This window comes from Salmo salar, chromosome ssa28 (assembly GCF_905237065.1).
Source record: "Salmo salar chromosome ssa28, Ssal_v3.1, whole genome shotgun sequence".
NCBI lineage: Eukaryota > Metazoa > Chordata > Actinopteri > Salmoniformes > Salmonidae > Salmo > Salmo salar.
The window spans coordinates 16027275-16054890 of record NC_059469.1 but is presented as its reverse complement, the minus strand read 5'-3'; the positions used below and the strand labels follow the sequence as shown (position 1 = coordinate 16054890).

General features: G+C 43.5%; 1 protein-coding gene across 1 annotated transcript in view; it reads left to right on the top strand.

The window, feature by feature from the left end:
* Positions 1-378: 378 nt before the first annotated feature.
* The window catches only part of LOC106589589 (cytohesin-3), a 36401-nt gene continuing 9163 nt past the window's right edge, over positions 379-27616 (top strand). Inside the window, exons 1-9 of the mRNA XM_014179742.2 lie at positions 379-794; positions 22045-22127; positions 22654-22718; positions 23136-23202; positions 23481-23599; positions 25416-25496; positions 25687-25799; positions 27092-27240; positions 27314-27425. Coding sequence (XP_014035217.1) covers positions 776-794; positions 22045-22127; positions 22654-22718; positions 23136-23202; positions 23481-23599; positions 25416-25496; positions 25687-25799; positions 27092-27240; positions 27314-27425 — 808 coding nt within the window. The 5' untranslated portion in view covers positions 379-775. The remainder of the gene's footprint in view (positions 795-22044; positions 22128-22653; positions 22719-23135; positions 23203-23480; positions 23600-25415; positions 25497-25686; positions 25800-27091; positions 27241-27313; positions 27426-27616) is intronic.

Below are 27616 nucleotides of genomic sequence, written 5' to 3'. Positions count from 1 at the left end.
ATTTGGTCTGTAAAGCGAAATTACATGTCAGATGGTTTGTTGTGTTAGCTCGATTACAGTAGGGTATAAGGTAGGCTATGTTTTTATGATAATTTAATGATGATTTGAGTGCCCAAAATGTGGTCCACCTACATTTTTGCTGGCCCCGCCATCAACGGATTTCTGCCTACGCCACCGAATGACAGTTTAAGCTTGTTGCACAAAATATAGACTCTGTATCTTTTATCAGTGCAATTTCTCAGAAGTTTTTTATATGTTTTATAGATATAGATTACATGGAACTAATGAAACATTTTTTGAGGGTGAGGGGTTGTCTGTCACAACCGGGGCGGAGCGGAGTGATGACGTAGGGTAAACGTTTAGCCATGTAGAGAATCCGCTATCCTCCTTTGCATTGGACTGCATTGGAGTAGGTTGGCTAACCTGGATAGAGAGGGATGGTAGTGGCAGGATAACTATTCTCATCGGATTTAATACATCCAATTCTTGGAAACGTTTCTTAGACATTTACATCTTTAATTGTAATACATGGATGTTTATTTGGTGGTACCCTAGATTTCTCATGACGGTAGGTTGTTTTGTTATTAATATATTCTCGCTGTTGCATTTCGACTGTGCACAGCTCAGCTCCCTGTGAGTCTTCGGTCTGTCATTACAGGATATAGATCGTAGCCTATCTACCGTTTCTAGACAGTAATAAAAACACGTCTACCTTGACATCTAAACTTGACCCACCGATCTGATTTCTGGACTGTCTCATCACGGCATTCACGAGATGGACGAAGACAATCAAGGTAAGACGCACGATGATTCAATCACCGTCTCTCTTTCCCTCACTCTGTTCCGTCATCTGCTGTGATGTGTGCATGGACTGATAGCGGGACTATATGTTATGCGCCGTAAAGCATGAGTCGAGGCATACAACTGTGACCACCAATGCATGCATTTAATCATCAGCAATTGATCTTTATTTTCCTTCAACACTAAGGTATTAAGAAATGCAATGGTATTTTATCAAATGTTGTCAGTCTTGGGGGTACATCTGGGGTAGGGTATAAAGAGACCTAGTGGAGGATGGTTACTGTTCATGTTTCTTAATCATCAGGTGGGACAATAAATTATGATTATCCATCAAATAAGAGGGTGTATATTAATTGACCACAGTGTGAGGAATGCATAAAAACGCATGCAGCAATGTTTAGTGCTTCTTCGACAAAATTTCGTCTGTGTTTAATGTTGCGCTAAGTCGCTTTGAAGTTTGTGCTGGAGCTCGAGCTAGGCTTCGCTTCTTTCCATTATAAAGCAGTTATATTGAAACAGCCGCTCAAGGCCCTGGACGTGTGAAAAAGATAAGATAAAGGTATCATTTTTTTAAACCAGGAAAGCCAACTTTTGCAACATTCATTAGATCCTTCAGAGTGGTATCCATCCGTTCCAAATGGTTTTACAGTTGAAATCGGAAGTTTACATACACTTAGGTTGGAGTCATTAAAACACGTTTTTCAACCACTCCACAAATTTCTTGTTAACAAACTATAGTTTTGGCAAGTCGGTTAGGACATCTACTTTGTGCATGACACAAGTAATCTTTCCAACAATTGTTTACAGACAAATTATTTCACTTATAATTCACTGTATCACAATTATAGTGGGCCAAAAGTTTACATACACTAAATTGACTGTGCCTTTAAACAGCGTGGAAAATTCCAGAAAATGATGTCATGGCTTTAGAAGTTTCTGATAGGCTAATTGACATAATTTGAGTCAATTGGAGGTGTACCTGTGGCTGTATTTCAAGGCCTACCTTCAAACTCACTGCCTCTTTGCTTGACATCATGGGAAAATCAAAAGAAATCAGCCAATACATCAGTTTTTTTTTGTAGACCTCCACAAGTCTGGTTCATCCTTGGGAGCAATTTCCAAACGCCTGAAGGTACCACGTTCATCTGTACAAACAATAGTACGCAAGTATAAACACCATGGGACCACGCAGCCGTCATACCGCTCAGGAAGGAGACGCGTTCTGTCTTGTAGAGATGAACGTACCTTGGTGCGAAAAGTGCAAATCAATCCCAGAACAACAGCAAAGGACCTTCTGAAGATGCTGGAGGAAACAGGTACAAAAGTATCTATATCCACAGTAAAACGAGTTCTATATCGACATAACCTGAAAGGCCGCTCAGCAAGGAAGAAGCCACTGCTCCAAAACCGCCATAAAAAAGCCAGACTACGGTTTGTAACTGCACATGGGGACAAAGATCGTACTTTTTGGAGAAATGTCCTCTGGTCTGGTGAAACAAAAATAGAACTGTTTGGCCATTATGACAATCGTTATGTTTGGAGGAAAAAGGGGAGGCTTGCAAGCCGAAGAACACCTTTCCAAACATGAAGCACGGGGGTGGCAGCATCATGTTGTGGGGGTGCTTTGCTGCAGGAGGGACTGGTGCACTTCACAAAATAGATGACATCATGAGGAGGAAAATTATGTGGATATAATGAGGCGACATCTCAAGATATCAGTCAGGAAGTTAAAGCTTGGTCGCAAATGGGTCTTCCAAATGGACAATGACCCCAAGCATACTTCCAAAGTTGTGACAAAATGGCTTAAGGACAACAAAGTAAAGGTTTTGGAGTGGCCATCGCAAAGCCCTGACCTCAATCCCATAGAAAATCTGTGGGCAGAACTGAAAAGGCGTGTGCGGGCAAGGAGGCCTACAAACCTGACTCAGTTACACCAGCTCTGTCAGGAGGAATGGGCCAAAATTCACCCAACTTATTGTGGGAAGCTTGTGGAAGGCTACACGAAATGTTTGACCCAAGCTAAACAATTAAAAGGCAATGTTACCGAATACTAATTGAGTGTAGGTAAACTTGTGTATTAAAAGCTGAAATAAATAATTCTCTACTATTATTTCACATTCTTAAAATAAAGTGGTGATCCTGACTGACCTAAAACAGGGCATTTTTACTAGGATTAAATGTCAGGAATTGTGAAAAACTGAGTTTAAATGTATTTGGCTAAATTGTATGTAAACTTCCGACTTCAACTGTATTTAAGTGACAGTGATAAACTACAGCCTATGGCATCCCATAGGTCTACTGCTTGCATGATACAAGAGAAGACACAGTATAGTTTGATAACCCCCCCACACACACACACACAGGAGGGGTGAGATACACACACTTACACAATCTCACACACGAACACCAAATCCAAACAGGATAATCTTCCAGCCCCATCCCAAGGCAGGGGGCGAAGGCCATGTAAATGAGTTGTAAACATTTGTCTTGAGAAGAGAAGCAGAATAACTGTTTGGCAGTTAAACTGTGAGAGATTAGCAGATGCTGAAGAGGGGACCCTCTACATATCTCACCCCTCCTCGCCCACACTGGTCCATCCTGTTTCTGTAGCGTTAACCCTTTTCATGCTCTACATTATAGGTCGACTGATTAATCGGAATGACCAAATAATTAGGGCCGATTTCAAGTTTTCATAACAATTGGTAATCGGTATTTTTGGACACCGATTTTCGGATTTCTTTTATTTTTTTTATTTTTTATTTTTTTTACACCTTTATTTAGCTAGGCAAGTCAGTTAAGAATGTGTTCTTATCTTCAATGACGGCCTAGGAACGGTGGGTTAACTGCCTTGTTCAGGGGCAGAACGACAGATTTTTACCTTGTCAGCTCGGGGATTCGTTTTTGCAACCTTCCAGTTACTAGTCCAATGCTCTAACCACCTGCCTTACATTGCACTCCAAGAGGAGCCTGCGTGGCAGGCTGACTACCTGTTACGCGAGGGCAGCAAGAAGCCAAGGTAAGTTGCTAGCTAGCATTAAACTTATCTTATAAAAAACAATCAATCTTAACATAAACTAGTAATTATCTAGCTTGTCCTGCGTTGCAAATAATCGATGCGGTGCCTGTTAATTTTTTATTGAATCACAGCCTACTTTGACAAACGGGTGATTATTTAACAAGCGCATTTGCGAAAAAAGCACTGTCGTTGCACCAATGTACCTAACCATAAACATCAATGCCTTTCTTTAAAATCAATACACAAGTATATATTTTTAAACCAGCATATTTAGTTAATATTGCCTGCTAACATTAATTTCTTATAACTAGGGCAATATGTGTCACTTCTCTTGCGTTCCGTGCAAGCAGTCAGGGTATATGCAGCAGTTTGGGCCGCCTGGCTCATTGCGAACTGTGTGAAGTCCATTTATTCCTAAAAAAGGCCGTAATTAATTTGCCAAAATTGTACATAACATTAAAGGTTGTGCAATGTAACAGCAATATTTAGACTTAGGGATGCCATCCGTTAGATAAAATACGGAACGGTTCCGTATTTCACTGAAAGAATAAACGTTTTGTTTTCGAAATGATAGTTTCCGGATTTTACCATTTTAATGACCAAAGGCTCGTATTTCTGTGTGTTATTATGTTATAATCAAGTCTATGATTTGATAGAGCAGTCTGACTGAGTGATGGTAGGCACCAGCAGGCTCATAAGCATTCATTCAAACAGCACTTTCGTGTGTTTGCCAGCAGCTCTTGCAATGCTTCAAGTATTGCGCTGTTTATGACTTCACGCCTATCAACTCCCGAGATTAGACTGGTGTAACCGATGTGAAATGGCTAGCTAGTTAGCGGGGTGCGCGCTAATAGCGTTTCAATCGGTGACTTCACTCGCTCTGAGACTTGGAGTAGTTGTTCCCCTTGCTCTGCATGGGTAACGCTGCTTCGAGGGTGGCTGTTGTCGATGTGTTCCTGGTTCGAGCCCAGGTAGGAGCGAGGAGAGGGATGGAAGCTATACTGTTACACTGGCAATACTAAAGTGCCTATAAGAACATCCAATAGTCAAAGGTATATGAAATACAAATCGTATAGAGAGAAATAGTCCTCTAATTCCTATAATAACTACAACCTAAAACTTCTTACCTGGGAATATTGAAGACTCATGTTAAAAGGAACCACCAGCTTTCATATGTTCTCATGTTCTGAGCAAGGAACTTAAACATTAGCTTTTTTACATGGCACATATTGCACTTTTACTTTCTTCTCCAACACTTTGTTTTTGCATTATTTAAACCAAATTGAACATGTTTCATTATTTATTTGAGGCTAAATAGATTTTATTGATGTATTATATTACGTTAAAATAAGTGTTCATTCAGTATTGTTGTAATTGTCATTATTACAAATATTTGTAAAAAAAAATCGCCTGATTAATCGGTATCGACTTTTTTTTGTCCTCCAATAATCGGTATCGGTATCGGCGTTGAAAAATCATAATCGGTCGACCTCTACATAAGCCCCTGCCTGGTTAAATTAAGGTTTAAGGGCAGAAGGTAGCCTAGCGGTTAAGAGCGTTGGTTCGAATCCTGAGCCTACTTGATTGTCACGTCCTGACCAAAATAAGTTGTTATTTTCTATGGTAGAGTGGTCAGGGGGTGTTTTTGTGTTTGTTCTATGTTTTCTATTTCTATGTTGTAGTTCTAGTTTGTCTATTTCTAGGTTGGGGTTTATTGGGTTGACCTTCAATTGGAGGCAGCTGGTCCTCGTTGCCTCTGATTGGAGGTCATATTTAGTAGGGGTGTTTCTGCATGTTGTTGGTGGGTTACTGTCTTTTGAGTAGTGTGTTGTCCGCTCTGCGTCACGGTTTGTTGTTTTGTATTTTCAAGTTATTAATGTATTGCATTCAGTTTCACTTTTAATAAATATGTGGAACTACGAAAACGCTGCATCTTGGTCCGCTCCTTCGAACAACCGTGACAGAATAACCCACCAACAAAGGACCAAGTAGCGAAAGAAGGAGCAGCAGGAGGAATGAACATGGGAGAAGATTTTGGACGGGGAAGGACCCTGGAGTCAGGCTGGGGAGTATCGCCGACCGAAGGAGGAACTTGAGAGAGCGACGATACTACGAGGCGTTATACAGTGGGGGGAAAAAGTATTTGATCCCCTGCTGATTTTGTACGTTTGCCCTCTTACAAAGAAATGATCAGTCTATCATTTTAATGGTAGGTTTATATGAACAGTGAGAGACAGAATAACAACCAAAAAATCCAGAAAAACGCATGTCAAAAATGTTATAAAATGATTTCCATTTTAATGAGGGAAATAAGTATTTGACCCCTCTGCAAAACATGACTTAGTACTTGGTGGCAAAACCCTTGTTGGCAATCACAGAGGTCAGACCTTTTTTGTAGTTGGCCACCAGGTTTGCACACATCTCAGGAGAGATTTTGTCCCACTCCTCTTTGCAGATCTTCTCCAAGTCATTAAGGTTTCGAGGCTGACGTTTGGCAACTCCAACCTTCAGCTCCCTCCACAGATTTTCTATGGGATTAAGGTCTGGAGACTAGCTAGGCCACTCCAGGACCTTAATGTGGCTTCTCCTTTGTTGTCTTGGCCGTGCGTTTTGGGTCATTGTCATGCTGGAATACCCATCCACGACCCATTTTCAATGCCCTGGCAGAGGGAAGGCGCTTCTCACCCAAGATTTGACAGTACATGGCCCCGTCAAATGATGCAGTGAAGTTGTCCTGTCCCCTTAGCAGAAAAACACCCCCAAAGCATAATGTTTCCACCTCCATGTTTGACGGTGGAGATGGTGTTCTTGGGGTCATAGGCAGCATTCCTCCTCCTCCAAACACGGCGAGTTGAGTTGATGCCAAAGAGCTCCATTTTGGTCTCATCTGACCACAACACTTTCACCAGTTGTCCTCTGAATCATTCAGATGTTCATTGGCAAACTTCAGACGGGCATGTATATGTATTCTTGAGCAGGGGGACCTTGCGGGCGCTGCAGGATTTCAGTCCTTCACGGCGTAGTGTGTTACCAATTGTTTTCTTGGTGACAATGGTCCCAGCTGCCTTGAGATCATTGACAAGATCCTCCCGTGTAGTTCTGGGCTGATTCCTCACCGTTTTCATGATCATTGCAACCCCACGAGGTGAGATCTTGCATGGTGCTCCAGGCCGAGGGATATTGACAGTTCTTTTGTGTTTCTTCCATTTGCGAATAATCACACCAACTGTTGTCACCTTCTCACCAAGCTGCTTGGCGATGGTCTTGTAGCCCATTCCAGCCTTGTGTAGGTCTACAATCTTGTCCCTGACATCCTTGGAGAGCTCTTTGGTCTTGGCCATGGTGGAGAGTTTGGAATCTGATTGATTGGTTTGGAATCTGATTGATTGATTGCTTCTGTGGATATGTGTCTTTTTTACAGGTTACAAGCTGCGGTTAGGAGCACTCCCTTTAAGAGTGTGCTCCTAATCTCAGCTCGTTACCTGTATAAAAGACACCCGGGAGCCAGAAATATTTCTGATTGAGAGGGGGTCAAATACTTATTTCCCTCATTAAAATGCAAATCAATTTATAACATTTTTGACATGCGTTTTTCTGGATATTTTTGTTGTTATTCTGTCTCTCACTGTTCAAATAAACCTACCATTTTAAAATGATAGACTGTTCCTTTCTTTATCAGTGGGCAAACATACAAAATCCGCAGGGGATCAAATACTTTTCCCCCCCCCACTGTATGCACCGAAAGGCAAGTGCGAGAGGCAGCCCCCAAAACATTTTTTTGGGGGGGCACACGGGGAGTTTTGCTAAGTCAGGATGGAGACCTGAGCCAACTCCCCGTGCTTACCATGGGGAGCGGGTGACGAGGCAAGCACCTAGCTATACGGGAATGCGCACTGTATCGCCCATACGCATTCACAGCCCGGTGCGCTTGGTGAAAGCGCCTCATCGTTGTCGGGCTAAGATTGGCATTCAGTCAGGACGGGTTGTGTCAGCCATAAGCTCCAGACCTCCAGTACGCCTTCACAGCCCAGTACATCCTGTTCCTGCTCCCCGCACTCGCCCTGAGGTGTGTGCTACTAGTCTGGCGCCTCCAAAGCCAGTCCGACGCATCAGGCCTCCAGTGCGCCTGTCCAGTATGTCCTGTTCCTGCTCCCCGCACTCGCCCTGAGGTGCGTGTTACTAGTCTGGCGCCGCCTATGCCAGCCCCATGCATCAGGCCTCCAGTGCGCATCCATAACCCGGTACAGCCAGTGCCTGCTGTGAGCACTCGGCCCCCAGCGACGCTCCTCAGCCCTGAGCCTCCAGCGACGCTCCTCAGCCCTGAGCCTCCAGCGACGCTCCTCAGCCCTGAGCCTCCAGCGACGCTCCTCAGCCTCCAGCGACGCTCCTCAGCCCTGAGCCTCCAGCGGCGGTCTGCAGCCCTGAGCCTCCAGCGGCGGTCTGCAACCCAGAGCCTCCAGCGGCGGTCTGCAACCCAGAGCCTCCAGCGGCGGTCTGCAACCCAGAGCCTCCAGCGGCGGTCTGCAACCCAGAGCCTCCAGCGGCGGTCTGCAACCCAGAGCCTCCAGCGGCGGTCTGCAACCCAGAGCCTCCAGCGGCGGTCTGCAACCCAGAGCCTCCAGCGGCGGTCTGCAGCCCAGAGTCTCCAGCGGCGGCCTTTAGCCCAGAGTCTTCTATGGCGGCGATTAGAGGTCCGAAGCCTCCGGCGATCATCCATGGTCTGGTTCCTCCGGACATACAGAAGCGGGGGGGATCAGCGGGCGGTGGGGGTACTACGCCCGGAACCAGAGCCGCCGCCATAGACATTAGTCACCCACCCTACCCTCCCTTTGTTTTTTTTTTTTTTTTTTTTTGACCGTGTGCATTCGGAGTCTGCACCTTTAGGGGGTACTGTCACGTCCTGACCAAAATAAGTTGTTATTTTCTATGGTAGAGTGGTCAGGGCGTGACAGATGGTGTTTTTGTGTTTGTTCTATGTTTTCTATTTCTATGTTGTAGTTCTAGGTTGGGGTTTATTGGGTTGACCTTCAATTGGAGGCAGCTGGTCCTCGTTGCCTCTGATTGGAGGTCATATTTAGTAGGGGTGTTTCTGCATGTTGTTGGTGGGTTATTGTCTTTTGAGTAGTGTGTCGTCCTCTCTGCGTCACGGTTTGTTTTTGTATTTTAAAGTTATTAATGTATTGCATTCAGTTTCACTTTTAATAAATAAATATGTGGAACTACGAAAATGCTACATCTTGGTCCGCTCTTTCGAACAACCGTGACATTGATGAAACATCTGCCAATGTGCCCTTGAGCTAGGCACTTAACCCTATTTGCTCTGGATAAGAGTGTCTAGTAAAATGTGTGTGTGCGCTCAAATCATACTGTACACTATGCTGGCATGCTAAATTTACCCCTGGTAGTCAGAGTAGCGCTGGTTAAAATGCCTTTTTAATTCAAGCCAAAACCCTTAAACTCAAATCAGTGCTGTGCAGAGTGTAATGCTTCATAATGTCATGGAGCTGTACTGTGCGGCATATGGTCAAAGTTGGGGCATAATTTGTTCCGCCTCCGTTTACTGCCTGCTAACAAGGAGAGGGGAAAAAGGGCCATGATATAGGATTAGTTCATGTTCTTATATGTGCTGATAGTGAGCATGCATACTGCCTCTCATAGGAGAACAAACAGAGATAATTACACAGAAGAACACAACACACACACACTCCGGCACACTCTGAGAAACTAGGGCAGTGAGTAGAGTAGAATATGGAATTCATTAATGCGTGTTTACTCCTACTTCTACACACTTGGCGCACTCCTCTGTGCTGTTTACATGCCACAAGACAGACGTCTGCGCTCACATTGTGTAAAACAGACCCTAAATCACAAGTGTTGTATGGCACAAAGTCTATTTTATAGACTCATTGTGTAGTTAGGCTGGTAGAGTGAAAGCAGAAATGAAATACTTTGTAGTCCTACAAATTGTCCAGCGCTCACTTGATGCTGGTTGTGGGTTTTTAGAGCCTCTATTTCCTCTAGTTTCTGCAGGGACATTTTCAGCTTTGCCTTTGTCAGGGGGATAAAGGAAAGTGCTCTGTTTGAATGGTGTTTTTACTAAGTGCTCTGTTTGAATGGTGTTTTTACTAAGTGCTCTGTTGGAATGGTGTTTTTACTAAGTGCTCTGTTGGAATGGTGTTTTTACTAAGTGCTCTGTTTGAATGGTGTTTTTACTAAGTGCTCTGTTTGAATGGTGTTTTTACTGAGTGCTCTGTTTGAATGGGGTTTTTACTGAGTGCTCTGTTGGAATGGGGTTTTTACTGAGTGCTCTGTTGGAATGGGCTTTTTACTGAGTGCTCTGTTGGAATGGGGTTTTTACTGAGTGCTCTGTTGGAATGGGGTTTTTACTGAGTGCTCTGTTGGAATGGGCTTTTTACTGAGTGCTCTGTTGGAATGGGCTTTTTACTAAGTGCTCTGTTGGAATGGTGTTTTTACTGAGTGCTCTGTTGGAATGGTGTTTTTACTGAGTGCTCTGTTGGAATGGTGTTTTTACTGAGTGCTCTGTTGGAATGGGCTTTTTACTGAGTGCTCTGTTGGAATGGGCTTTTTACTGAGTGCTCTGTTGGAATGGGCTTTTTACTGAGTGCTCTGTTGGAATGGGCTTTTTACTGAGTGCTCTGTTGGAATGGGCTTTTTACTGAGTGCTCTGTTGGAATGGGCTTTTTACTGAGTGCTCTGTTGGAATGGGCTTTTTACTGAGTGCTCTGTTGGAATGGGCTTTTTACTGAGTGCTCTGTTGGAATGGGCTTTTTACTGAGTGCTCTGTTGGAATGGTGTTTTTACTGAGTGCTCTGTTGGAATGGTGTTTTTACTGAGTGCTCTGTTGGAATGGGCTTTTTACTGAGTGCTCTGTTGGAATGGGCTTTTTACTGAGTGCTCTGTTGGAATGGGCTTTTTACTGAGTGCTCTGTTGGAATGGGCTTTTTACTGAGTGCTCTGTTGGAATGGGCTTTTTACTGAGTGCTCTGTTGGAATGGGCTTTTTACTGAGTGCTCTGTTGGAATGGGCTTTTTACTGAGTGCTCTGTTGGAATGGGCTTTTTACTGAGTGCTCTGTTGGAATGGGCTTTTTACTGAGTGCTCTGTTGGAATGGGCTTTTTACTGAGTGCTCTGTTGGAATGGGGTTTTTACTGAGTGCTCTGTTGGAATGGTGTTTTTACTGAGTGCTCTGTTGGAATGGGCTTTTTACTGAGTGCTCTGTTGGAATGGGCTTTTTACTGAGTGCTCTGTTGGAATGGGCTTTTTACTGAGTGCTCTGTTGGAATGGGCTTTTTACTGAGTGCTCTGTTGGAATGGGCTTTTTACTGAGTGCTCTGTTGGAATGGGCTTTTTACTGAGTGCTCTGTTGGAATGGGCTTTTTACTGAGTGCTCTGTTGGAATGGGCTTTTACTGAGTGCTCTGTTGGAATGGGCTTTTTACTGAGTGCTCTGTTGGAATGGGCTTTTTACTGAGTGCTCTGTTGGAATGGGCTTTTTACTGAGTGCTCTGTTGGAATGGGCTTTTTACTGAGTGCTCTGTTGGAATGGGGTTTTTACTGAGTGCTCTGTTGGAATGGTGGTTTTACTGAGTGCTCTGTTGGAATGGGCTTTTTACTGAGTGCTCTGTTGGAATGGGCTTTTTACTGAGTGCTCTGTTGGAATGGGCTTTTTACTGAGTGCTCTGTTGGAATGGGCTTTTTACTGAGTGCTCTGTTGGAATGGGCTTTTTACTGAGTGCTCTGTTGGAATGGGCTTTTTACTGAGTGCTCTGTTGGAATGGGCTTTTTACTGAGTGCTCTGTTGGAATGGGCTTTTTACTGAGTGCTCTGTTGGAATGGGCTTTTTACTGAGTGCTCTGTTGGAATGGGCTTTTTACTAAGTGCTCTGTTGGAATGGGGTTTTTACTGAGTGCTCTGTTGGAATGGGCTTTTTACTGAGTGCTCTGTTGGAATGGGCTTTTTACTGAGTGCTCTGTTGGAATGGGCTTTTTACTGAGTGCTCTGTTGGAATGGGCTTTTTACTGAGTGCTCTGTTGGAATGGGCTTTTTACTGAGTGCTCTGTTGGAATGGGCTTTTTACTGAGTGCTCTGTTGGAATGGGCTTTTTACTGAGTGCTGTGTGTCTTGTCAGTATTTCTTGTGTCCGGATCCTGATAACCTTAGTGACACCCTCTCTCTTTCAACACGCTTTCTTCTATCTGACCGTGGGAAACACCAAGTGGGAAACCCCTTTCCTTCCATTCTCTCTGGGCAGAAAGTGGTGTGTGTGTGTTTGTGCATGATTTGTGTGTGTGTGTGTGTGCATTTGTTCTTTGGGACTGTAGGTTGCGGTGTTGAGGGGCAGTTGTATCTGTCAATAGGCTTTTCTTATCAGAAATGGGCACCTTGACAACAATTATTTTTTCAAATGAATACTTTATTATTTTATGTTGAATTCATCTCCATTTTACTGTCAAGTCCTTTGGCTTTCATTCTGTATCTTGGAGACTATAATTATGCCATGTATCATTCTCACTGGGCATGGAAACATGCATGTTCTTTAAGAAGAACATCAATACAAACTGCTTGAGTCTTTGGGGTGTTGAAGTTTCATATGAATCCAGACATTAGTGGTTTCCTGCCCTGAATATACGCTATAGGTCTATTTCGTTGGCCAGCAGTCTTCGTTGTGGCGGTAGGGTGAGGTGTGTGAGGGGACATTAGGAAGTCATTATTGCCATGCTGTGGGTGCCTTTTGGCTGGTCTGTAGCTCGAACACTGCCTGGAGGACCTTCTGGCTTGCACAAGGCATCTGCTACCTACAGCCATAGGCTATATGGCTACATCAGATACAGCCAGTCAACGAACTAGCCCCCCTACGCAGCTGTTTCTCTCTCTGCAATTCTAGTTTTTCAGAGTAAGTCCTGTTTTCTTCCTTATGTTTTATTTTACCATCCTGTGTCTTACTGTCTTCCTTCTCCACTGTATCTTTATGACATATTTCTACTCTGTGTGCTATATGATACATGTTATATTTAAAGCCCAAAATAGGCTTTGACTTGATTCTTTTGAGATGACCAGAATGAGAATATAATCTGTTTTTCCATCCTTAAGGTAGCCTTTATGAGGCCTCCTACCATGTTGCCTTATTGAAACAGCTTAAAAGGAGATTTAGAAAAAAAGAATTCCGTTCATTTTGACTGTTAAGATTGAGTTCAGTGTATTGTGGGACAACATTGAAGGATTAGGCTAGACAGTAGACGCGCGACACACACACACACTGCTTAAGGGGTGAGGCATCATTGGCACTGCACAGACTAGGTTTAAGGAGGGATTGAGAGGGACTCTTAAAGGATTCCAGTACTGCTGCCTCGTCTGTAAAGAAACACCACATATGGAATTGATTATGGAGAATACTGAGGAGGCTTCCCAATGTGTTTTCAGTGCCATGGAAGAGAGGGTAGTGGACTAGCACGTACAACTGTCTGGTAGAGTTGGCATGTCCCACAGATCATTTTGTTTGGATGCAGTATATTGCCTCGATTGTTAATGAGTTATCAAATTAGGAAGAATGAGAAGAGAGACAGACAGGGATGGAGTTCAGATAGAGGAGAAGAGATGTAGAAGGAAAGCGAGAGACTGAGAAATAGCAAAAGAGAGAGAGCGAGAGACCGTACTTTCCTTGAGTAATAATTATCTTATTTCACTAGTAGGGGAACTTAATGGAAGTAGATCCAATATTAAGGGGGTAGTTAGAGGCTGGATAGAGGCTGGAGGCTACGTGGGTTGTGTGTGTTTCTTGGCCAGGCTAGGTAACTGCTGCTCTCTGGTAGAGCTTGGCGATATGGAGAAAAATCCATATCATGATAAATTGACTGAATTATCACGATAACGATCAATTGAACGCTAAGTTTACAACATTAGTGTGCACCAGTTACTTTTTTACATTACCCTTTAAACTACTACTACTACATTGAATGTTGTGGCTATCAATTGTTCCGTTAGCGATAGCCTATATTAGGACTTATTTCATTTCAAATGTCACATTCCTCTAGTAAAGGCTACATATCGATATCAGTAAAATGTCCTCAATAAATGGTTGGTTCGGTTGGTATCGATCATTTTCGGTTTATCATCCCAGCTCTACTCTCTGGAGCCCTCAGCCCTGTGGCCCTGAGAACACAAGAATGTAGAACCAGAACACCTATTTAGAGTTCACAGGGATTCTAAAAGGAAGAAGTGTGCTGTGCTTGTGTTTTCAGGGATTCTAAAAGGAAGAAGTGTGCTGTGCTTGTGTTTTCAGGGATTCTAAAAGGAGGTGTGCTTATAGCTAGTAACTACACAAGATGTACAGGTAGACGTCAAATGTGTGCTTATAGATTGTACAAACGTTCACCCTAACAACACAATATATAACACAGAAGTCAGTAAATGTCTTCGGTGTTCTATGACTGTTATTTTGAAGTGGCCTGTGTGTCTAGTCTTTCAAGCCTCCAGCAGGTCAGCCAAAGACAGCTTTGCTCCGCCTGGTCAGAATAGACAAGCATCAACATCCTGGACTTCCAGGCAACAATCGCCAGGCAGTGGTTTGTCTTCAGTTTTCAGTCACTCGACCCCCATCGAGCTCTCTGATTAGAAGTGGGTGCCAGAAACAGCATCAATCTCATTCCAAGGTGTATCAAATCTACAGAAATATGAATGTACTGGCAGCAGGCATATGGGCGTGAAGTATCAGGCCCTAGCTGATATAAGGCCCCAGCACATCAAATCAAATATTTACATTCTAGTGGTGATCCTGAGCAGATGTTGGACATGAGGGGACATGATGTCTGGACAGACCAGGGTGGAGGGAGGGACCACCCGGATGGATGGATCACCCCCTAGCAGGGGTCCGCTCCCGCTCCTTAAAACAGCAGATTAAACAATGCAATCATTGGATGGCAGTTTGGTTTAGCCCCCCAGTACTAGATCTTAGATCTCTCTAGACCCTGGTACTAGATCCTGCTGTAGTAGCTAAACCCCAAGATATTACCCCCCCCCACACACACACACACACACACACACACAAAATCTTTGCTCTCCTCTCACCCAAACATGAGCTATTACTGCAAATAATGGTATAGTGATCGCTCCTGCATAGTTGTATACACACATTCATAGATACACATTTATAGTATTTTTTTCTGGATCCACAAAGCAGTGAGGTGCAACATACTCAACTATTGAAAAGGCCAAACAGCAGCCGGATTATACGTTCATGAAAATAATACACTTCCATTAGCTACACTGACTAACATACAGAATACAGTACACACACTCATCATAACCCATTGCCATTTGGCTTAGCCCTGTACTAATCATTCCACACATTCTTGCGTCTTGACAAACTGCCAGGTCGCATCTCCATACAGCTAAACAAGACTACAAATGTTTGTTACTGTGTCTGTCCGTGTTGTCACTGCCAAAGTAGGTTACTGAAGAGAGGGAAAGAGTGGCTGGCTGGCTGGCTGGCTGGCTGGCCATTGGAAACAACATCTGTGTGTGTGCACTGTATACATCCCACTTCCACTGTGGCCGTCAGCCCCATGGTCCGATTGGGATTAAGAGCTGTGGGGGTGGGTGTTAGCGGGTTTAAAGCCAGCTGGCAGCACGAGCGTGTGTCTGTGTGTGTGCTACAGTTTGTATGTATGCATGTACAGTGCTGTGAAAAGTATTTGCTCGCTTTTAAATTTTCTCTTTTTGCATATTTTTGATACTGAATATTATCAGATCTTCATCCAAAACCTAATATTATTAAAATAATACTTATTATATTTATTTAATTAACAAAGTTATGCAACACCCAATTCCCCTGTGTGAAAAAGTAATTCCCTCTTACACTAAATATCTGGTTGTGCCACCTTTAGCTGCAATGACTGCAACCAAATGCTTCCTGTAGTTGTTGATCAGTCTCTCACATCGCTGTGGAGGAATTTTGGCAAAGCATCCCCAAAGCATCCCACTACCACCACTATGCTTGACCGTTGGTATGAGGTTTTTACTGTGGAATGCAGTGTTTGGTTTTCGCCAGACATCATGGGACCAATGTCGTCCAAAAAGTTATACTTTTGACGCATCTGTCTGTGGAACATTCTCCCAAGAGTCTTGATGATCATCCAGGTGCTTCCAGGTGCTTTTTGGCAGACTTGAGTCAGCTTTCCATTTTCCATTGATCATCCTTGAGGTGTTTCTACAACTTGATTGAAGTCCACCTGTGGTCATTTTAATTGATTGGACATGATTTGGAAAGGCACACACCTGTCTATATAAGGTCCCACAGTTGACAGTGCATGTCAGAGCAAAAACCAAGCCATGAGGTCGAAGGAATTGTCCGTAGAGCTTTGAGACAGGATTGTGTCCAGGCACAGATCTGGGGAAGGGTACCAATTTTTTTTTTCAGCATTGAAGGTCCCCAAGAACACAGTGGCCTCCATGATTCTTAAATGGAAGAAGTTTGGAACCACCTAGACACTTTCTAGAATTGGCCGCTGAGTAATCAGGGGAGAAGGGCCTTGATCAGGGAGGTGACCAAGAACCTGATGGTCACTCTGACAGAGCTCTAGAGTTCCTCTGTGGAGATGGGAGAACCTTCCAGAAGGACAACCATCTCTGCAGAACTCCACCAATTAGGCCTTTATGGTAGAGTGACCAGATGGAAGACACTCCTCAGTAAAAGGCGCATGACAACCCGCTTCGAGTTTGCCAAAAGGCACCTAAAGACTGTCAGACCATGAGAAACAAGATTATCTGGTCTGATGAAATCAGATTGAACTCTTTGGCCTGAATGCCAAGTGTCACATCTGGAGGAAACCTGGCACCATCCCTCAGGTGAAGCATGGTGGTGGTGGCAGCATCATGCTGTGGGGATGTTTTTCAGCAGCAGGGACTGGGAGACTAGTCAGGATCAAGGGAAAGATGAACGGCGCAAATTACAGAGAGATCCTTGATGAAAACCTGCTCAGGACCTCAGACTGGGGCGAAGGTTCACCTTCCAACAGGACAACGACCCTAAGCACACAGCCAAGACAACGCAGGAGTGGCTTCGGGACAAGTCTCTGAATGTCCTTGAGTGGCCCAGACAGAGCCCGGAGTTGAACGCTCCCCATCCAACCTGACAGAGCTTGAGAGGATCTGCAGAGAAGAATTTGAGAAACTCCCCAAATACAGGTGTGCCAAGCTTGTAGTGTCATACCCAAGAAGACTCGAGGCTGTAATCGCGGCGTCAGGTGCTTCAACAAAGTACTGAGTAAAAGGTCTGAATACTTATGTAAATGTGATATTTCAGTTTATACATTTTAATAAATTTGTTATCATTTCTAAAAAACAGTTTTTGCTTCGTCATTATCGGGTATTGTGTTTAGATTGATGAGGGTAAAAAGCTATTTAATCAATTTTAGAATAAGGCTGTGACCTAACAAAATGTGCAAAAAGTCGAGGGGTCTGAATACTTTCCGAATGCACCTATGTATGTATGTATCAGAGGAGGCTAGATTGGAGAAGCCATAGGAGGACTGCTCATTGTAATTGATGTAATAAATGGAACGGAGTCAAACTTGTGGATTCCATAAATTTGATGTTTGATACAATTCCATCCATTACAATGAGCCCGTCCTCCTATTGCCCCCCCCCCACCAGCCTCCTAAGGTATGTATGTATGTATGACATGAGGTTGGTGTCACCTTAATTGGGGAGGACAGGCATGTAGTAATGGCTGGAGCCGAATAAGTGGAAACCGATGGTTTCCAAATGTTTGATGCCATTCCATTCATTCTGTTCCAGCCATTATTATGAGCCTTCCTCCCTCAGCAGCCTCCACTGATGTGCATGCATCTGTATATGTGTGTTTGTATCTATGTGCGTGTGTCTGTCTATGTGCTCCTGCATCTGCATGTCTGCATGACGTTTGTCCCTGTAAATGTGTGTTTGTGCGTGCATGTGAAGCCAATGAGCAGAGTCCAAGTGGTATAAAATTAAAGGGATTGGTGACAACAGGCTTCAGATTACAGGTTATAGCCAGAGGAGGCTTTCAGAGACAGCCTGCCTGGCCTGTCTATCTCATCCCATCTCTTTGCTGGGGCCAGTGGAGTGACAGGGTTCTCCCATGCTCCAACACACAGACCAGGCTAGCTAGGGGACAGTGAAGACAACCCGCCAGGCTGTGCCCATTACCCAGTTTAGCTTTTAAAATGGGAAGTTGGCCCATGTACAGTAACAGAGTATGGGATTTGGTCTAAGTCCTACTCTGTTCCACTGGTCAAGCTGGGATGAGTGGGGGTTCTGATTTAAGGATTTATCACACTTTCCATTCCAACAAGTGGCTAAAATGTGATGAAATGGACAGTCTGTTTTAGGTCTATTTGAATGTGTATCATGTGCAAGGCTATTTTGTACTGTAAGCTGACTAAACATAATGAGGTGGGCTTTCTTACCCCCAAATATATCCCATCCTGTCAGAGATTCTACAGAGTAATGTGCACAGATCTCAAGTCAGAAGTTGTCTCTGTTCCTGTATCATCAACTACCCCAGTTGCAGAGGGAGGGTAGTGAACAGTTGGTCGTTTTTGGGTGAGGACTTCATCGTAGGGATTTACTCCTAAAAGGAGATTGAGGGGATTTGTTTTGGGGGTAAATTTATAGAGGGTTAGGGTTATTTATAGATTTATAGAGGCTCTGCTCTGTGGTGCTCATGTTGGAGTTTATTTAACCCCTGCCCCCTGGTGCCATTTTTGCACCTGCTCAACCCAACCTGTCACTCCACTCACTGGAGTAGATTTGACAGAGTAGATGTGTAGCTATTTCAGTGGCACTCAACTGCAACTCTCAAATCAATTTGAGATTCACATAAAACTGTGTTGACATACACTACAGTTCAAAAGTTTGGGGTCACTTAGAAATGTACTTGTTTTTGAAAGAAAAGCATTTTTTTTTGTCCATTAAAATAATATCAAATTGATCAGAAATACAGTGTAGACATTGTTAATGTTGTAAATGACTATTGTAGCTGGAAACAGCTGATTTTTAATGGAATATCTACATGGGCGTACAGAGGCCCATTATCAGCAACCATCACTCCTGTGTTCCAATGGCACGTTGTGTTAGCTAATCCAAGTTTATCATTTTAAAAGGCTAATTGATCATTAGAAAACCCTTTTGCAATTATGTTAGCACAGCTGAAAACAGTTTTTTGATTAAAGAAGCAACAAAACTGGCCTTTAGACTAGTTGAGTATCTGGAGCATCAGCATTTGCTGGTTCGATTACAGGCTCAAAATGGCCAGAAACAAAGACCTTTCTTCTGAAACTCGTAAGTCTATTCTTGTTCTGAGAAATTAAGGCTATTCCATGCAAGAAATTGCCAAGAAACTGTAGATCTCGTACAACGCTGTGTACTATTCCCTTCACTGAACAGCACAAACTGGCCCTAACCAGAATAGAAAGAGGAGTTGGAGGCCCCGGTGCACAACTGTGCAAGAGGACAAGTACATTAGAGTGTCTAGTTTGAGAAACAGATGCCTCACAAGTCCTCAACTGGCAGCTTCATTAAATAGTACCCAAAAAGCACCAGTCTCAACTTCAACAGTGAAGAGGCAACTCCGGGATGCTGGCAGAGTTCCTCTGTCCAGTGTCTGTGTTCTTTTGCCCATCTTAATCTTTTCTTTTTATTGGCCAGTCTAAGATATGCCTTTTTCTTTGCAACACTGCCTAGAAGGCCAGCATCCCGGAGTCGCCTCTTCACTGTTGACGTTGAGACTGGTGTTTTGCAGGTACTATTTAATGAAGCTGCCAGTTGAGGACTTGTGAGGTGTCTGTTTCTCAAACTAGACACTCTAATGTACTTGTCCTCTTGCTCAGTTGTCCACCGGGGCCTCCCACCCCTCTTTCTATTCTGGTTAGAGCCAGTTTGCACTGTGCTTTTCTTTCAAAAACAAGGACATTTCTAAGCGACCCTAAACTTTTGAACGGTAGTGTACCTGTGGCACCTAGACGGTGTAAACAGGTGGAATACAGACTGGTGAATAGACATTAATGACTGCTAAAAGTAAGACTGATGAAGACTTGTTTTGTTGATAAAGGAACCATTCAGTTGTTGTGACTGTCAGAGCTCTGGACCCTGTTAGATTCACAAATGACTCTTTCTCTGTCTGCCAACTGGAGACTCTACTAAACTAATTTCCTGGATTAGTCAGAGGGCGGTTGCCAGGGTGGATTGTAATAGCAATCTAATTTGTAGACCCCCTACCCTATCTTAATGTTTAATGTCCACCACCACTGGACCAGAAGGGTACATTTATTACCCATTTTAAATGTACCTTCCCTGCTTTTGCCGTGCTTGTTTCCCTGTTGATCTGATAGATGTAGGTGTGTTTTGCAGGGTGATATAATGGTCAGAGCAGATGTGGTGTAGGGAGGCTTCTGAAGGGAGCTCAGACGGAATGCTGCACTCGTGTGGTGTGCTCAGCCTGAGCAGTGTTCAGTCAGGTTTAACCAGGCTAGCTCCCATACACCTTCTCATTAACATCCATGATGAATCAGATAGTAATCAGCCAGATGAATTTACCCAGACGGTCCTATTAACCAGGAGACATATTAGAACCTCTTGTCTCAGGCAGGGGAAAAACCAGGCTATGTTCTCTCTATGCAGAATATCATCCATCCAACAAGCAAATTACATAAGTCGAAATATATTTGCTGTAAAAAGCAATAATCTAAAATGCGTTGAGTCGATGACGCACATTATTATAGAAATAGACTCAAATGGGTTTCTGGAAAACAGGATTTGATATTTCTTGTGTTCTTGGTAATAATAAGAAAAATTCTGTACATTTCTGCTTTGAAATAGGCCAAATTGAAATGAGCAGACATTTCCTATCATAGATAACATTGTGCCACTTCAAAGAATAACTTTAGCCATTTCTCAATTGAGAGCTGCGTCAACTTGAACTTGAAACTAATTGCATCACATTCAGTCACAGTTCCACTTAGGTTGTATAACCAAAGCGAGGTTAACCCCGAGGTTAGCCAGCTAATTATTGTCTCTATTTGGATGTTGAACTCCAGTCAGTGATTATTGCAGCTCCACATCCCTTCTATTGTCATAGAGCAACACAGACAGCAGCACAGTGAACCAGGAGGAAATCCTGAACTGGCTCTCTGTCTCACTACCTGACCCCCGGACACACAGTGCAACATAGGATTACATAAAATAGTTAAGGGAACAGTCCTTTTGACTTGACTAGTTAAATAAAAGTTTAATACAATTAAAAAAAAATACTTTACACAGGCTTTTGTTTAATTGTTAGTCTTATTAATATCATTGCTGCGATCAGTGTTTAGACCCCTGAGCACCTCTTGTAAGAACTCTAGTTGCCAACTGCTAAATTAGCACTGGGCATCTCTTGAGCTAGGCTCCCATGTTATTTCATTGGCAAGACATGGCTTTAGTTCACTAGTAATGTTATTCGGTTCTGTATAAAGGGAAACTGTGAAGTAAATACTGTATGTTTCCACAGTATCTATACGCAGTGGCTTGGCAGTGATATCAGGCTTTTCATGTTCCTGCTTTATGAAGAGAGATTTAGTGGGTGTATAGCCTATCTAGCTGGCTCTTAGCTGGGTTAATGAAGTCGGATCACAGTGACCCTTCTCTGGTGGTTTCACTGAGAGAGAGAAAGAGAGAGGGGGATAAAGATGGAGAGAGATGGGGAGAGGGGGATAAAGATGGAGAGAGAGGGATAAAGATGGGGAGAGATGGGGAGAGAGGGATAAAGATGGAGAGAGATGGGGAGAGAGGGATAAAGATGGGGAGAGAGGGATAGAGATGGGGAAGAGAGGGATAGAGAGAGGGATGAAAGAGAAAGGGGGATCGAGAGAGAGAGAGCGAGGGCACTCGTGTTCGCTTCACCTCAGCTCTAAGCCCTTGGGCGGTTAAAGAGTCGAGGGCGACGGTTGCGTTAATTTACCAAATTCGCTTTTAATGAACGGAAACTTAATCTGGATTGGTTTTATTAATAGAATATTCCCGAGCATTAAAAAGGGTCAGAAAACACTTTCATGTGGAATAGTTAAGACCATTCACCTTTTTTTCACTAATTAAGACAAATGTATCTGCTTTGATGTGTGTGACGCGTAGTGTAACAAGATGCATCGGCAGTAAGACTAGGATGTTTCTCTCCCTGTGATCTCTCTCTTCTAGTACCTCAGGATCTCTCACTGGAAGAGAGGGGTGAGCTGTCAAACATCCGGCGGAGGAAGAGAGAGCTGCTGGATGATATTGAAGTGGGTAGCCTTGAAGTTGCTTTGCCTCGGCTTAGTAGCTGGGAAAGCTTTGAGGAAGAGTGTATTGTATTTTTCTGACGTGCTCGTGTACAGATGTAGGACCTTAATTTGATTATACTGTTGTTGCAAGAAATGTTCTGCACCGCAGGAAATGCAAACTTGTAGTGTATTCAACGTTTAAAAAGACTTATAAAGTTTGTAATTTCCACTTTAAAATGTCCATCGATTTGCCCTGACAAAAAATTTATCAATCTCTACAAAAATGTCCATTAATTATAATCCACACAATAGTTATCATGTCCTGTTGCTGCAGGATTATTTTCCTGCAGTGAGAAACGTGTCAAATTTAATATTCTACATCTGTAGCCTCTATCATTTTCTCAGAATTACTATTTTGGATCACTGTCAGTGTCTCTGTTCATTCAATGTATGTTCTTGTACAGTACTGCTTTCACTCATGAAGAGTTTTCTCAGAATACAGCCTATTCCAAGAATCCAATTCTATTTATTTTTCTTCCCCTCTCAGCGCTTGAAGTTTGAGATCGCTGAAGTCATGACTGAGATTGAGCAACTAACGTGTGTAGGAGAAAGGTGAGTGAACAGCCCATGGTCTCATTCACTGGTGCTTGAATTTGTTTTTCACTGTTCTAACTTGAATAGTGAAGAATTCTGTGCAGTGCTTTCAATCAACCTTAGCCAATGAACCATATCTAATTTCCACAACCAAAATGTGACAGAACTACCTTATAATCTCATCTATCACCATCAGCCTGCTTCGTTTCCCATCACTAGTTGATCCCTAGTGTTATCTCCGGTGAGAAAGGACATGTCTTAAATCTGGCTCAATGGGTCACAGGCACTAATGGGTCACAGGTGTTCGAACAGATGAAGGTTAAAAAGGCACCTGTGGCTTTTTACATGTAAAGAAATATTCATGTTTTTGTAGGAGAGGTTGCTTGGTTGTATTGTAGGTTTTTCATGGCTTTCCTTCCATTTCATGTCTCACAGCAAAACAACACAGAGGAACAAACAAATCGCCATGGGGAGGAAGAAATTCAACATGGATCCTAAGAAGGTATTTTCATGTTTATGTGTATAACTAGAGCTTCGGGGTTCAGGGATGGCCACGTCTTAAGTATTTTATTCCGCCTTGTGATAGCTTTTGGTGGTGCTGTGTCCAGTATATTGAAAAGCTATGTTCACGTTTGCATGCATGACCTCAAGTCTTTTATTTCAGTCCTGGTTTTCTGGGTGTTGTCCAGTAATGGAACCCTGTGATATACTGCTCTGCTACAATCATTCACCCTTGATTGAGATAAACAGCCCACTGTCTGTCGTCCATCTTGTTTCCAGGGGATCCAGTTTCTCCTGGAGAACGACCTTCTGCAGCACACCCCAGAAGACATCTCTCAGTTCCTCTACAAGGGTGAGGGCCTGAACAAGACTGTTATCGGAGACTACTTAGGGGAGCGGTAAGCCATCCTATCTATCTACCTAGTAGAGAAACTGTTTTCCCTCCCTGTCGTGCTCCCAAAGCCGCGCTGCAGATTTATGTCCACCGCGTGATTAGTCCATTCGCTTGGCGAATCTAAGGCCATCCTTGTGGGATATTATGGTCTGGATTTATTGATGAAAGTGGCCACCAGGTTCCCTCGGAATACAAATCACCTTGGCAACGAGTCGTCGTGGGTGTCTCTGGTCTCGTCTCCCCCGCTTATGCCAGCTCACTGTGGACACCTGCGTAGCAATAAAAAACAACTCAACCCAGAAACACAATGTCAGCTAACAGAGGGGCGTCAGCTTGGGACTAGAGATACGGCAGTTTAAAGGACTTAAAGACAACATTGTTGGCAGCTTCAGATGATCTCAGAAGTGAAAGACCAGGAGGTTAGGTTATATGAAAAACAGGAGGAATAGATGAATGGAGAGAGTCTATGTATTGAAAGAGATGTGCAGTGTGACGCAGACTGTGTGTGTGTGTGTGTTTGCATCAGACTGTGTGTGTGTGTGTGTGTGTGTGTGTGTGTGTGTGTGTGTGTGTGTTTGCATCAGACTGTGTGTGTGTGTATTTGTATCAGACTGTGTGTGTGTGTTTGTATCAGACGTGTGTGTGTGTGTGTGTGTTTGCATCAAACGTGTGTGTGTGTGTGTGTTTGCGTGTTTGCATCAGACTGTGTGTGTTTGTATCACACGTGTGTGTGTGTGTGTGTGTGTGTTTGCATCAGGTGTGTGTGTGTGTTTGCATCAGACGTGTGTGTGTGTGTGTGTGTGTGTGTGTGTTTGCATCAGATGTGTATGTGTGTGCCAGTGTGTGCCAGACGTGGGTGTGTTGGAGTCAGTCGTCAATATTAAGAGTCTAGATGTTAAATCTATGATCCCCCAAACGTCCTCCACTGTTCCCGCCTCTAAACCCAGCGGGAATGATCAAAGAGCCAGCCCACTCAGTGGAAATAACTGTAAACATTGGTGGGGCGGCTATACTTAGCATTTAGTCCTAATTGAGTTTACGGGAGGATCTGGAACCTATCATTACACACACTGTAATTACAGATTTAATGGAGAGAAAGAGAGCGAGAGAGGGATAGAGAGAGAGAGAGAGAGTGGGCGGATCTGTCTTAAATGACACAATCGGGCAGGATCTTTGGTAATGTGTTAGTAATCCTGCTTTCTCAGATATGTCTCTCTTTGTACACACAGCAACTCTTATTTACTTGGAAAACTTTCCTGAGTTTGGTTTCCTTCTGAAGTTTATGAGCGATACATAATACAATGAGTTGTCAGCCTCAGGAACATTCAATTGGATGTTCAATAAACAACATCCGAGGACCACAGGCCACTATGATTCAAAGGTGATGTTGACTGTCTTCAACAAATCTCTCTCACAAAAGACTGTGTGGATTCTGTTGGATTGTTTTTCATCAATCAAATGCATCCTTGACCATGTCAAGCTTCATTAGCTCAGCACCTCAAGGTATTGGGATCCATTTCAATAGGCCAGCTGTTAAGATTTCTTCCAGACTCTTGCTGAGTTGTTTTGTATATCAATGAAGGCAGAAAATTTTTCTGAAATTCAAAGGAAAAGGCATCTGCTTGGGCAAAATAAAACATTTGCAGTGGAAATATTGTTTTTCCCTTCTGGGCTCAACCTGTGTGTGTGGAACTATTCAATCTCTTCTCCAGGAAATGTTTGGGATATTCCCTTGATAATATTACCATTCTTTGCTTTGGAAAAATGCCTTGAGAAAAAAAACCACTTCCTGATTGGAATACCTGTCCTTGTGTCCCCAGAGATGAGTTTAACCTCAAGGTGCTGCAGGCGTTCGTAGAGCTCCATGAGTTTGCTGACCTCAACCTCGTCCAGGCCTTAAGGTGAGCTGCATGTTTCCATCATCTAACAGGGAACAAACTAAACAAAACTGGTTTTATAAAGGGACTGATGGAGTCATTTCTATATAAAAACAGACTCTATATGGTATACACTCAATACTGATGATGAAAGTTAATTGTTCATCTGTGTTCGATGAAGTGTCTGAATGTTTCTGCTCTCTGTCTGTTGCAGGCAGTTCCTGTGGAGTTTCCGTCTTCCTGGTGAGGCTCAGAAGATTGACCGGATGATGGAGGCGTTTGCCTCGCGATACTGCGGCTGCAATCCCGGGGTGTTCCAGTCAACAGGTCAGATCCTCGACATTCAACATTAAGTCTGCCTAGACCCACAGGGCTCAAAACGCTGCTACATTGAAACTTGACATTCACTATTGGTAAGCCCCATAGGGGCTCTGGTCAAAAGTAGGGCACTATATAGGGAATAGTGTGCCATTTGGAACTTAGTGATAGTGAATGTCCATTCACTGTTTTAGATCAGTTCCTCTGAGTTGACCACTGTGGGTCTAGGTCACCCTCAGCCTTGCATTCTCCTTATACGAAAGTAATTCAATTATCACTAATGAATACTTCCTGATCTTGATTGGAGACCTTTGCCATCTGTCCTGGGTCAAAAGTTCACATGTGGAATCAACAACTAGTAGTTAGCCACCAAAACATCTGGCCATGTATGCATCTCTTAGGTGGATGAAATACAGTAGGACCGGATGAGACAACGTTTTATCCCCACACAATCCAGAATTATTTACAAAACAACAGCTACAGTAAGGCTAGTATTTCCACAATAGGTAATACATACTTTATAGTTCATTTTCTATGCCTGTCATGGCTCTACCCAGAGAGGGAGGGACTGTGCAGCGAATCTGTGCTCTCTTCACACAAGACACATCCAACTTGGCATAGAAGTCAATTCAGTGTCTATTCCACGTTGGTTCCATGTCATTTCATTGAAATGACCTGGAAACAATGTTGACTCAACCAGTGTGTGCCCAGTGGGATCTCTGCTCTGAGTAAACCAGAGCAGAACAACAGTACTGTACCACAACTCCTAACACACTCAGTGGGGGCCTCTGTGGTAGAGACAGACAATGCACTCAGTGGGGGCCTCTGTGGTAGAGACAGACAATGCACTCAGTGGGGGCCTCTGTGGTAGAGACAGACAATGCACTCCGTAGCTCTGGATGGACGGACGGACGGACGGACAGGAGTGCATCAGAGGGAAACAGAGAATAATTATTTATGTACAGACATGGGCTGGTATGTGTCAGCAGGAAATGAATATACCACGAGTACAATGGAATGTCTACTTTCTACGGACTCTGGGTTTTAGGTTCCGTTAATCCCAAAATGTAGTACAGGAGTGTCATGGATGCAGGAGAGCAGAGGAAAATAAAATAAAAAGTTGTTTATTGTTTCTAGATCAATATTCAGAAATGATCGATATATTGACAACAGTATTCCCAAAACACATGAATTGACTCTAGTGTCTCGTATCCCTGGTTAACCTCAGTGAAAGGCAGAGAGGTGTGTCTGTTGAGGCGTGTATCAGTACTAAATATTCATTACTTCTCTCCCTCCTGCAGACACCTGTTATGTGCTGTCGTTTGCCATCATCATGTTGAACACCAGCCTGCACAACCCCAACGTCAGAGACAAGCCCCCTGTAGAGAGATTCATCTCCATGAACAGAGGAATCAACGAGGGAGGAGACCTGCCAGAGGAACTACTCAGGGTAAGACAGAGAGAGTGTGCATGGAGAGCAAAAGTTTCTTCCATTACTCAACCTTTTGTATTCTGTTTTGCAGAATTTATTTGATAGCATCAAAAATGAACCCTTCAAAATCCCAGAGGACGATGGCAACGATCTTACACACACGTTCTTCAACCCCGACAGAGAGGGATGGCTACTGAAACTAGGTGAGTGACGACCAAAGAATCCATATCTTGGTACTTGGTTCACCAACATGCATACAAATATACTATATCTGTATTCGCCACGTTTAGGGCAGATGGAAATGTTAGCGATGCGAAAAATGTAGCGAACTTGGCGAAGCAACTCTTTCGTCTCGTATTGTGTTTCTGCACTACTGTCTCGTCCTTCTGTTTCC